At 44.4% G+C, this 13,769-nt stretch overlaps 1 protein-coding gene across 3 annotated transcripts in view; it reads left to right on the forward strand.

Annotated features, from left to right (window-relative positions):
• The window catches only part of WHRN (whirlin), a 384,594-nt gene that overhangs the window by 334,003 nt on the left and 36,822 nt on the right, over positions 1-13,769 (forward strand). For all 3 annotated transcript variants that reach the window (XM_068248275.1, XM_068248276.1, XM_068248277.1), the window contains one exon: positions 8,377-8,448. In XM_068248275.1, the coding sequence (XP_068104376.1) occupies positions 8,377-8,448 (72 nt within the window). The remainder of the gene's footprint in view (positions 1-8,376; positions 8,449-13,769) is intronic.

A 13,769-nucleotide genomic window follows, 5' to 3' on the forward strand; every position in this document is an offset into this window, starting at 1 on the left:
AGGGTGCATGCGGCAAGTGAACTATTTGGGCGTCACTGTAGGTGCCAATGTTAAATATTGGTATTTCGGCACCGGAGCGGAAATTTGGGGTCCTGGTAACTAGAACCAAAATGCCGATATTTTGAGGCGCCTAAGAATTTGCAGGGTTTTTTACGTGATACAATGATTGCATTGCACCACCCGCCGCTACTGGAAACATGCCCTTAGGTAGCTAGTGTGCGGGAGAATTAGGCAGGTAGTGTATGTGTGGGGGATTTTAAGGGTTAGGCGTTAGGTAGGTAGTGTGTGCGTGGTGGGGGGGCTATTTAGTTTCAGGCATTAGGTAGTGGGGGGGAGTGTAGGTTTAGGCAATGTATTTTTTGAACTATAAGACTCACTTTTTCTCCCCCAAAAGTGGGGAAAAAAGTCACTGGGTCTTATAGTCCAAATACAGGGAGTTCCTGACTTGTGAACACCTGCCAATACGAACCTCCAACCCGATGTAATGTGGGATACTCCCTGTACTGTGTCCATGCAGAGAAGGACACGGGGACAAATGGAGGGCACAGGGGGACACAAAGGGGCATAGAGGATTACACAAAGGGGCACCAGGGTACAGAGGAAGACACAAGGACAGAGAATCCATGGCAAAAGTCCCACCAAAAATTACGTAGCTGACGCAGAGTTGTGTTTTAATTGCTAAAGGGCAGAAATCACAATACATTACTACATTTGAGTAATAAAGTGCTGCTTTAAAATGCCCGAAGTGTGTACACGTACATTAGGTAGTGTAAGGGTTATGCCCGCTTCACACTGACAGACCAAACGCCACGTTTAACGCACTGCAGTCTGCAAACAACTGCAAAAACCTTTAGTGATTACTTTGTTTTTACTAGTTGACACCTCCAGGACATAAATTTTAGTCCTCTCGGCGGCAATCTTTGTGTAGTGGGGTGTAGTGGGCGCCGTGCTTCTGCGCACAGTCGTAGGAGTGCAGGCGACCGTGGTTTTCCAGCCTCTATGGTCAGACTGAGGTAGTTCAATGACAGTTAAGTGACCAAAAAAACACTGATTCTGCACTGATGCATTATACAGGGGTCAGTAGTGGTTACTAGGTGCCAGTAGTGGTGGTGAAGGATTATTGGGCTATGGTCGGTGTCCTACTAGGACCAGCAGACCTGTCTCCAACAGCTAACTTGTGCACTAGACACAGAGCAGCAATACAATAGTAAGAAAAACAATGTAACAGCCCTAAGAAGGACTTAGCTGTTCAGGACAATGTGGTAGCAGCAAGAATCTGTACTGAGAACACAGAACACAGGCCTACTTAACCCTCTCCCTGCAGTACACTCTCCCTGATCTTCTTAGGACATAAGCCAAACATAGACTGCAAAATGGCTGCTGTGCTGGCTTTATGATAGGTGGGGTGGGGCGCTCCAGGTGGAAGGGATAGCTGATTGGCTCCCATGTGTCTGCTGACTCATAGGGGTCAAAGTTTGGTTCCACTATAATGAGTTCGGCCCATCTCTAGACACAAGGGGTACAGAGGAGGACACAGGGAAACACAAGAGGTACAAAGGGGCATGAGGTACAAAGGGGGCATAATCCACAAGATCCCCCTTCCCCATGGATGCACCAGGCTTAGTGCATATTTTTTTTTTCTCCTGGTTTTTGTCCTCTAATCCTAGGAGCATTTTATTATCCGAAAAATATGGTAGGTAGTTTGTGTGGGGGAGGGGGGGGGGGTTAGGCAATAGGTAGGTAGGTCACATATTTGTTTGAGGAAATTCTGGTTTTACTGCATTGACACATTCACTACATGAGACATGAGGAGTGCAGATCCTGGACACCAATGTGCTGAGGATATGTATGTGTCAGGTAGGGTGTGTGTGCGGGCTGGGGCCAAGCGTTAGGCATCAGGGGGAGGATTCTGTGTGTGAGTAGGGTTAAGTTTGGCCATAGTAAAATATTGGTATTGAATAAAGATATTTTACTATCAGCCTTTTCTGCTCTCCCAAATTTCCAGGCGCTTTTATTTGACGGACACGTCTGTAGTCTGTTCTCCTGAACACATAGACCGCTGTCCGCCGTCCTATAAAACTACTGTAATTAGATGACATGGGTGGTATTCACTTTACAGCGGTAACATTTTATCAGTACTTCCGAGTCCCGACAGGTACCTAGTGGGTGTTGTGCAATTAGTGTGGAGAAATTAGGGATGTTGGAGAAAGCCAGAGTGCCCAGAGGAAACCTACACAGACATGGGCAGAACATACAAACTCAGGCACAAAAAAAAGGCACAAGGCTGGTTCTCTCATGAAGCAAGGTGAAACAATTGCATCAGGTGCAGAGATTTCAAGGGCAGCATTTTATGTACTGTGTGTATCTTCCTGAGGAGGAATGGAGTGGCTGAGGGTGAGCAGTTTGTTTGTCACAGACTCACAGCCAGCCAGTATGCTATTGTGTTGAGCTGCAGCATGTCATGTGAGAACATTAAATGAAGCAGAGTAAACTGTTGAGAGCTGTGCGATCATTCCAAATCGGGGTGGGGGGGCATCCTCACAAGTTTGCCTCAGGCAGCAAAAAGCCTAGAACCGGCCCTGGGCAGGCATGCATGTTCATTCTTCATTGAGAAACAAGGGTAGGAGGCTTTCTGCAGTATTTTATAGCAAATTAAAATAACAATTTAGCTAGGTCACTTACTTTTACCCTTAAAGCAACATGGTTGGTCTGGAATGGGCAGTTGGGTCCCCTCCAGACATCTGGCAACTATAATTGACTTTGATTGATAAGTCATCTAATTGTAATGCACACCTATATTTATTTTGACAGCTTGTTATTGATACCTGTGAGACTTTATTTAATCCTCAGTCTACAGCTGCACCTCTCCTGGCTGCATACATCAAAAAAGGCGCTTGTTGAACTGTTAAAAAAGAAGGCACTTGGAAATTTGTAATCCTGATAGCAAAATATCGGTATTTAGTAGTACCAATATTTTACTATTAAAGTGTAAAAAAGATAAATATCGGTATTAAATACCAATATATTACTATGGCTAAAACTAAGTCTATTCTAGTCTGCTTACTGTATGTGCCTTATGGGCTTCCACTCTTAGACTTCTGGAGTGCTACTATGGTGGCCTTCTGGTCCTTATAAAGGAGCTCTCTGATTTGGCACTCTCGGTTTTAATTGTTTTTGAGTATTTGAGGCCTTCTGTTTTCAGGACAACAATAGTCATGCATCCTTTATGGCTTGTCCTGAGATTACGTGACATCATTCCTGATCTCAAGACCTCATTGTATTTTGGCTTCATGTATGCAGTGCTCTGTGTCTTTCTGTTGGCTATATTGTAAATACTCTTTTCTTAAATACAGAAACTTCATAAAAAAAACCCTAAGCCTATTCTCACACAGAACTTTCCGCCCTGGAGCCTAACCCTAACACCCACTCCCCCCCCCCCCCCACACACACACACCAACACCCTTCCCGATGCCTTACCAAAACTACCTCCTCCCTTGCACAAACACCTTTCCTGACCTCTAACCCCACCCACCCCCCTCACACAATCACCTTTCCTGGCGCCCAACCCTAACTGCCCTCCCTCGCACAAACACCCTTAATAAAGCCTAACCCCAACTGCCCCCCTTGCACAAACACCCTTCCTGTAGCCTAACCCTAACTGCCCCCCCCCCACACACACACACACAAACACCCTTCCTGACACCCAACCCTAACTGCCCTCCTCCCGCACAAACACCCTTCCTGTGCCGAACCCTGACTGTACCTCCTCACACAAACACCCTTTCTGACATCTGACTCTAACTGCCCCCCCCCCCCCCCCCCCGCACAAACACCCTTCCTGATGCCTAACCCTAATCGGCCCCCAGTTCACACAACCACCCTTCCTGATATCTAACCCTAACCATCCCCCCGCATAATCACCCTTGCTGAAGCCTAACCCTAACCATTTGGGAGCCACCATAGGGTTGCATTAAATTTATCGGCAATGAAGGGAAATTTGCGTTCCAGCGGCGCCCAATAAAAATTGGGCCCCCGAATCCCTATATTTATCAGACGCCACAGGCACCCAAATTTCCCTTCCTTGCCGATAAATTTAATGCAACCCTATGGCAGCGCTCAAATTTTCCCCGCCAGCGAGCGCCCACATTTCTTTCTTCCCACCTGGCTTCTATTGTAAGATGCATTCCGGTATTTGTAGTTCAGTAAATGACCCTAAAGGCTCTTCCGTTCCTTGAGGCAGCACTGTTAAACTTTGCCGAAGTTGCTTTCCTGAGAAAAGTTTGTTTTGTGCAGTGATTTATTTCAGAGCCACCACCGCTGAAGAGAGTAATTGTCAGTGCAGATGAATTCTCACGCCCGGCGTCATTTGCTTTCCACTGGGATTGCCTGCTTCATATCATAGGAAGTCTCCAGGTTGCAACTTTCCAAACAGCAGCGAAAAAATGCAGCTCTAAACTAAATGAAACGAAAGGCAATAAATCTGTCTGGGCTTTTTAATACTTTCTTATTCTTAGTGAGAGTCACATTAGTTGGGCGCTTTATTGTAAATTAACTCTGCCTGCCTCTACCTTTCATAAATATGGAGGAGGATTATCTTTTAGATAGTGATTTCCGACTAATTTAACTAGGAGGTCTGTGGTACATGCAGTATGCTCAATTATAAGCGGCTTAATTGCCTTTACGTATAGACTAAGCCTGAAGCATTGAAAGCACACAGCAGCCTACGCAGGAGCTCCCAGGATGCATTGCAGCCTCTCAAATATGTGCTGTCAATCATCATGCTATAGAAGAGACACGTTGGGCCTGATCTACTAAGGCATGCTTAGTGATAACCAGTCTATGGGGATATCAGAAGTGAGGCAGCAATACCCAGACTGCAATCATTTATACTGTGTATTTATATAGCACTGACATCTTCCACAGCTCTTATCTTTTCATCAACCAAGGGTTTTATTTATTCTAAGATAATAGTATACAATGCGAAAGATAACAACTGCACATAAAAAAATTACATAGCAACAGAATAAAAGGACATTACTCAGTGGCGTAGCTTTGGAGCTATGGGCCCCGGTGCGAGTTTTACATGGGGCCCCTCCTAGCACTCTATACATAACACTTGATACGGCGCAACAAAACCTGCCTTGGTCATACATAGTATTAGAGGTGCAAGAATCGGATGGGGAACAGTTTGTTAATGATTACTACGATTCAAAGCATCTATAGAGGTGATTATTACCACCACAGGACCAATAAACAGCTAATGCTTTGGTTGAGGAAGGGCCCCATGGGGCCCCTCTGGCCCAAGGGCCCCGGTGCGGTCGCTACCTCTGCAACCCCTATTGCTACGCCCCTGACATTACTTTATCAGAAACCAAATTCTGAGTGAGGCATGAAATTTGAGAGCCGGTACAGAGAATAACATTACAGCTTTGTCATGGAGTTGATCCTGAAAAAGGAGGATTTTACACAAACATGGGAATTTCAGAGGGCTTGATTCACTAAGACAAATGGCATGCCTTATCAGAGTTAACATGCCTTATCAGAGTTAACACGCTTTATCAGAGTAGCATAGTGAGCGCTACGAGCGTATGCCTGCTTATTGTCAATGACGAGAGTTCCACTCGTCCTGCCCTGAGTCCCTGCGGGTCCAATCACTTTAAAGGACATTATCCCCACAGTTTGACTCAATAGGCTGCCTGTCACTTGACAGGAAACTTGACAGGCAGCCTATTGGGCCAATCAAAGTGCAGGGATAATGTCCTTTAAAGTGATTGGACCCACAGAGGCTCAGGGCAGGATGAGTGTAACTCTCGTCATTGCCAGTTAGCAGGCATAAGTTTGTAGCGCTCGCTATGCTACTCTGATAAGGCATGTTAACTATGATTGGGTGTGTTAACTCTGATAAGGCATGTTATTTGTCTTAGTGAATCAACCCCACAGTGTAGTAAAGTCACTGTTAGAGGTGTAGGTTACTCAGCCACCGATCCCAAACTCTAGAGAATGTCATAGGGCACCCCAGGCCTGGCCCGCCCATGATACCAAGTGAGGCGACTTCCTCAGTCTGGGGGCAGCACCAGGCAGAAACAGGAAGTGAAGAGAGAGCCTGTCCAACCTATACTGCGTGCAACTTTACCTGGCTTACCTATACTGGGGGCAACTTTTCCTAGCCACCAATACTGGGGGCACCTATACCTGGCTACCTACTGAGGGTGTTTTTGGGGGTCTCACCACAGCTATAATGTGCGGGTGCTGTGCGATCATTCCAAATTCCACAAGTTTGCCTCAGGCAGCAAAAAGTCTTGAACCGGCCCTGAGCACCATCTATATTTATACATTAGCTATGTACTTTACAGAGTACATAGTCATGTCACTGACTGTCCCCCAGAGGAACTCACAATCTAACCCTACCTTACCACTGTTATATCCCTAACATAGTCTAAAAGTGGCCATACATTTGTAAACTTGGCAGCCGGTTGACCATCAGATTCGATAATTATTATCAAATCTGATGAAAGTCAGTGCCACCAAGAGCATGCCCGATCGACAATTCGACAAATTTCGAGCTGCTCATACATGCTGGAAAATCTGTGGCTGATGGGGTGAGCGGCGGTAACGGCATGTGATAATCATGAACGTTGAACGTGATGGAAACTGCTTTCCTCTCTAAAGTTTTATCCCCATGCAGCTATTCTTTACCTGTCACACTATCTGTGCTGAGTGTCCGTGCCCTATTTCCGCATTCCGGCCCCACGTGGTTACCGGCATATAGAACGTGGGGCGCCTGTATTACATCACACGTGCCCCACATGCTATAATGCCAGCAATCACGATGAAGTACAGCGTGGACACTCGGGGACATAAAACATTAGGGGGACAGCCGGAGGCGGTGTGGCAGTATTACAAGGCCGATTGCTGAAAGATTTAATGTTGAAATTGATGGTGAATCGGCCTGCAATTTATGGCAACCAGCAGGTCTCTAACCAATCAGAAAGAGATCTGTCCCTTGGCCGATCAGCCCCCAAAATCACTAGATGTGCGAGCACCTTAAGGTTCCTTTCACACTGTATACAGTATTACAACCAAATCAGCTTCTGCTTGAGCTCAACACAACCCACATTTTATTATTGATCTGTTTGGATCACATACTCATATTAAACGGGCATAGAGGCTCATTCACACTGGTTAGCGAGTTGAAATGCATTAATAAAAACTCATGCATGGGTTTGTGATTTGTTGTGCATTTCCATGCATTTCTATGAGTTTTAATCACTCCCAACGAGTTGAAATGCACTGTTTAGCAACTCCCTGTTGTAGTGTGAATGATCAAATGAAAGTCTAAATGCACACTATGTGCAGTGTGTCAAACCTCACTGCAAATCACATAGGGCTTGATTCACTAAGTGTAGCGCCGCGTAACAGCGCAAGTTAGCTACTGTTACATGCGTTAGTGAATCAGCGTGCCTTAATTCAGTGTCCCTGCACACTACACTCCATAGGCAGCGTAGTGTGCATAATCGGGGAGCGGGCACTCTGCTGAATTGCAGCAGAGCGGACACTAGTAATTTAACGTCAGCTCCACTCCTCCCACTCTGAGCCCCAGCTGGTCCAGTCAAATTAAAGGACCTGATCCCCGCACAATGATTGGCTCAATAGGCTGTCTGTCACAATGGGATGCTGTGATCCAGTCTGTGAACAGGCGTGGCCCCACTGTGCAGGCGCAGGACGGCTCATGCTTGTGCAGTAGCACTGAGTGGCTTGTGCTCAGTGGAAAAAAATGAGCCAGAGTGGCTCAGTGCTACTGTGTGGGCGCAATGCATCCTTCGCTGTGTGAATGCACTTGTTCACAGATGGAGTCATGATGACCATACGCACTTTTTGAAAAGCCCTTGTCAAAGAGGTTCGCAGGGGTCCCAATGCTGGAAGGGCGAGGTGGACGGGGATGGGGAAGCCTCTGGATTATCCAGAGCCTTCCCTCGACTAAGGCAAGTGCCCACTTAGGTACGTTTTTTCCCTACAGGTACACTTTAAAGAGCACCTAAACTCACGGAAGAGGAGGAAAACACAGAGAAACCCACCCTGTTTGTATTTAGAAATAACTGCCTAGCTAATTCTCCCTTATCTGCTAGTAATGAGCCACTGTAATTTGAGCTGTCACCTCTGTCTGAACTGTGTTGTGATGTCAGACAGGCTATATGTAAACACAGGAGGTTAACCCTGTGTGTGCTCCCAGCAAACCAGAGAGTGGCTACACTACAGCATCTCTGAGGTGCCCTATAAGCTGTAACAAGGAAATGTTTTTCTGTAAAGGATACTATGCTGTTGCTTATCTTTAAGAGTGTCACATATTATATACTAATTTTTATTTTTCTCCTCCAGAATGGAGCGAACCCTGAGGGGAGTGCGGACTCCGGAAGCCTCAGCAGAACGACTCTGCCTGACATCTCCCTGGTGTGTATGGCTGCTGATGAGAATGTTAATTATAGGGACCCATCAGATCGATTGACAGGCACAGAAAAGAGCCGCTGCATTATTTTCACATTAAACCATCTGAATGACATCCCCATCAAAGTCAGTACAAACAGAGGTAATGCGGCCGATAGCTTTCCAAAGAGCCCGCTTCATCTTCTTCTCCAATCCACCGGGGACAGGGCTGAAAATAGCAGTGCCAAGTCCAGAATGATTCCTTCTGCCCCGCGGGCCTATTGCTCAGCTCCAGAAATTAAAAGCCATGCATTATGTATGACGTTCCCATTAATCTGGACTGCAGGCGGACAGGTCAATAGCCTTTCCTCATAAGGAAGTCCCATAAAAGACCTGTTCAGAGATATGACGAGAATTCCATGCTGATTAGCTGCTGATTAACATGATAATTAGACACTCGCTTGTCACATGGAACGCGCTTTCAGCTGACTTGCTACGAAATTGAAAACTATTTACATTTTGATTGAATTTTTAGGTAGAAAAACGTCATGCCAGGGAGACTATTTCAGTTATGTCCAGGATAATTGACTGCGTCATTAGCAGTAAAGCCGGACAGACATGCTATAAGCACCCCTCAGTATGATAATTTTAGGTGACAGCACAAGGAGTATTCACTGTACAGACACACAGCTTCTGAGTAATCCGCTCTGTTCTATGGAGAGGGAAGGGGAGAGGATGGGCAGGGCTGGATTTAAGCCAAGGTCACATAGGCCATGGCCTAGGGCGCTACAGAAGCAAGGGTGGATGGGCAGTGAGCTAGACAGGTGCGCTTTGCAATTGTAAGCTTGCAGTGCAGTGTGCAGCAAGATCGGATGAACGGCTGTTTGTGTAGAGTGTGGCACGTGGGTAGAGTCGCTCACCAGATGTTTCTCCTCTCCCTCCCCCACACAACAGCACCGCAAGTCACTTACCCCAGTGCTCGCTTCCAGCGCAGAAGCTTTCTCTATCCCTCTGTCATCAGTCACCGCTGTGCATCTGTTTCTGCACCCGACACATCCTATCATGTGATTCGATGTTAACATGTCGGGTAGAGGCTAGCTTCAGAAAGAGATGCACAGCGATGGCTAATAATGAAAGCATAGAGGAAGCTTCGTCATTGGAGGCGACAGGACTGCAGCTAAAGATAACAACATTTTAGGATGCATTAAAAGGGAAATAAAAACTTGAGATGCTAGCATAATATTTCCCCTGTTTAACTCTCTAGTAAGGCCACATCTGGAATATGGAATTCAGTTCTCGGCACCACATTACAGGAAAGATATTGCAGTTTTAGAGCAGGTGCAGAGACGATCAACAAAATTGATACGTGGGATGGAAGGTCTCACTTACCAAGAAAGGTTAGATAAACTGGGTTTATTTAGTCTAGAGAAAAGACGCCTTAGAGGGGATCTAATTAACATGTATAAATACATCAGAGGGCAATATAATAGCTTGGCGGATGAGCTTTCTGTCCCTAGGCCTTCTCAAAGGACTAGAGGACATGATCTGCGCATGCAGGAAAAATGTTTTAGCCATTTATTTAGGAAAGGATTCTTTACAGTAAGAGTGATTAAGATGTGGAATGCATTGCCTCAGGAAGTCGTTATGGCAAACTCTATACCTGCATTTAAAGGGGGCTTAGATGCTTTCCTTGCGTTGAAAGACATCCATGGCTACAATTACTAGGTAATGCCTAAAGATGTTGATCCAGGGATTTTATCTGATTGCCATCTGGAGTCGGGAAGGAATTTTTCCCTCTTGGGGCTAATTGGACCATGCCTTGTAAGGGTTTTTTCGCCTTCCTCTGGATCAACAGGGATATGTGAGGGAGCAGGCTGGTGTTGTACTTTGTACTGGTTGAACTCGATGGACGTATGTCTTTTTTCAACCAAAATAACTATGTAACTATGGAGAAGTGAGTGACTGGTGGTACTGCTGTGTGGGGGAGAGGGGGGAAACATCTGGCCACCTACACTGGGGGAACATCTGGTCACCTAAACTTAAAAGGGGGGAGGTGAAAGCATCTTACCATCTATACTGCAAGGTGAGGGGACAACTGGCCACCCATACTGAAAGGTGCGGGGGTATCTGGCTACCTAAATTGCAGTGGGGGGGATATTGGTTGAGATGCTGTTGGTCAGAGAGCGGCTGGTGACATTTGGTCCTGGGCAATAAAAAGTGCAAATCCAGCCCTGAGGATGAGTGGAAGGTACTTTGTTGTGAGACCAATGATAGTTAGTGAGCAAAACCAGCTGCAGATGAAAATGTAGCATCTATAGTTATTATACTGATAAATGGGATTAGGTAAAGAAATGGGTTTGCCAGCTTGGTATTATTTAAAGTCCTTCCATGTGAAATAACAGTCATATACTTTGCACATTTTCTGAAGTGATGGTCATGTCTAGGAGAACTCATGGCAGGGCCGCCTTCAGAAACTGGGTCCCCCTCACTCTCCTCTGCCCCACCACCACCACCAAGAAAAGGCAGTCTTTTCCCATAAAAGAAACATGATGTCACAGTGCTATATAAATATATTATAATAATAATATGCTAGGACATTAGGTTATGACTATGCTAGGGATTAGATTGTAAGCTTCTCTGAGGATGGTCAGTGACATGACTATGTACTCTGTAAAGTGCTGCCGAAAAAACACAGTTTGTGTTCTTGAATGTGGAATTCCTAATCTCTGAAGCTGAAACAGTTAGTTTTTCCTGTTCAGTGCACACTGCTGGAGCCTGGAAACAGTTAAATGTATGTCACTCATCAGGGAGTGTGGACCCCAGTAACTGCAGGGGCCCCATACTCCTGTAATGGGTGGTACCCCCCTGAAGGCGGCCCTGACTCATGGAGAAGCATGTGATCAGTTTGGTCAGATGATAGCTATTTACGTTTCTGATTTGCTAGTCATGATCATGTGATACAGCAGGATGTGATCACAGCTGATCAAACAAATCACACGCTTCTCCATGAGTTCCAGACATGACCATCATTAATTTTCTGCTAGGTTATGTGACGATTTCATGCGCGGATGTCTTTCAGATACTGCTGGCAAGAAAAGAAAGTAGGGGTTAGGAAAGAAGACTTGCTGTGTTGTTTCTAAAACGTATGGACATTTTCCAAGATTATTGTCACTTGTACTTCTCTACCTCCAGCATAGGGTAAACTGTGCATTTAGTGCATATTTGCTTTAGTAAAACCTAAATAATGTTTTAACTCCCAGAATATTGAGTATGTGACAGCTGTTGTAGATAGTTGTATACATCCGCTATATGAGTGTCTAACGGACTGCAAGATGTCCCCTCTTCTCCTTTAAGAATAGTTTTATGTGGTTTAATTCCTCCTCTTCCTCCCTGATTTTGTTCAGCTCCCCTCTGTAAGGGCTCTTTCAGAAGAACGGCTAAACATTTACAAATTGCAAGTTCCCAAAGTACAGTTTATCTGCTCTGAAAGCTGCCATTGCATTTTATTGCATTACTGCTGTATTTCTGTATATATTCTAAAGTTCTAGTAAGATTTCTCTCTTGTTTTTTACCTTCTGATAACCATGCAAGCTGAAACACTTTTCATTTACAATTCACCAAGTGTGGCTGATAAGGAAACATAAATAAGATAATGCAATTACTTGAGTCCGGATCTAAGCTTTCCACGGAAGAAGAAAGTGCTGTGTTAAACAGTTTGAATGTTTTTCCTCAACTTTTTTTTTCTGATAGTAGGTTTCATGCTGTAAACATTCTTTTAGAGGAAAGAAGAAATGCTGAGTTTCATACCACTTTAAACTGTTTGCAGAAACTTAATAACTATGTCCAGACACAATCATTACTGATCATTCCAGTTAACAGTTTTAAAGGGGAATTAGACCCTGGCATAACACAAAGTAAAAACTTATTTCCACACTCTTATTTCTGCACTTTTTTGCCTATAGAGTTGTTATTTTTTTTACAGATAACATTACTATTGGTCAAAAGCAACTCCACGTAGCTTAGAGTAGCATTATTAGAAGCTGCTTTGAAATAGTACATGTTAAATTAATGTAGACTTGTTTTTTGGTAACTGATAATCGTTTTGACAAATCTAAAATAAAACACACATACTGTTAACTCTCTCAGTAACTTTTCATTAACCACTTAAGCCTATCTGGACGAACATTCTCGTCCAGATAGGCTGCGCGCACTCCTGCATGCCGCGCGTGCTCCCGTGACCGGCCATTAGCCCATCGATCAGTGAATGGGATTATAGATCCCATTCATTGATCGAAGCCCCCCACAGAAAAACAGACAGACTCTTATCAGAGGCTGCTGTTTTTCTGATTCGCAAAAAGTTTCCCATCCTCCTAATGCGTCCTGGAAGCGTGATCGTACGCTTCCAGGACTTTTTCACTGTGGCCATCTTGAGGCCAAATAGTAAAACTACACCCACATCTATTTTTTATTAAACAAATGCATTATTTTACATTTAAAATTAGCTGTTTACCTCCCACACCACAAATTACTCAAATAAAATTTTTTATTAAAAAAAAAAAATACAAAAAAAAAAAAAAACAACATAAATAGTTACCGGTACCTAAGGGTCTGAACTTTTTAAATAAGCATGTCAAAGGAGTATATTAATATCATTTTTTTAATTATGATGGATTATAATTGTAAATAGTGATGGACGCAAATTGAAAAAAATGCACCTTTATTTCCAAATAAAATATCTGCGCCATACATTGTGATAGGGACATAATTTAAATGGTGTAATAAGCAGACAAATAAAATATATGGGTTTTGTTTTCAAAGATTTTTATTGAATTTTCAATTTTCAAAAGATACATTAAGGCTAACAACAGAGCCAAGAAGTATCGTAACAGCCAACGTGACCTTAGTCATATATCATACAATAAGGGAGGTGATAACAATTACAGCGTAAACAAAGGGATAACGCACATTAGAGAACATCATAAAAAATGTGTCCCAGAGGACCATGTCCAACTATCTGGGGCATGTATATGGATAGGGGAAGGGTAGTCCCAACCTAAGGCTGGGGAGAACTGTGACCCCCCGGTGCCCGTCGTCCAGCGATAGACGGGCGGCCAAGAAGTCGCTATGATAAGCTCAGCTGGGAGGTGTAAGTGGAGAAGAAGGAGCCAGAGGAAAGTGGAAGAGAGAAAGAGGGAAAAAGAAAAAGAGAAGAAGGAAGGAGGGCCATCCCGACTCATAGCCTCGTGATCAGAGGACTCTCCATGAGGGGGTGTTCCAATTGGATCCAGGGGTCCCAAATCTTTTCAAATTTTTTATGAGTGTCCCTCAAGATACTGGTCAACTTCTCA

Source organism: Hyperolius riggenbachi, chromosome 8 (assembly GCF_040937935.1).
Source record: "Hyperolius riggenbachi isolate aHypRig1 chromosome 8, aHypRig1.pri, whole genome shotgun sequence".
NCBI classification, from domain to species: domain Eukaryota; kingdom Metazoa; phylum Chordata; class Amphibia; order Anura; family Hyperoliidae; genus Hyperolius; species Hyperolius riggenbachi.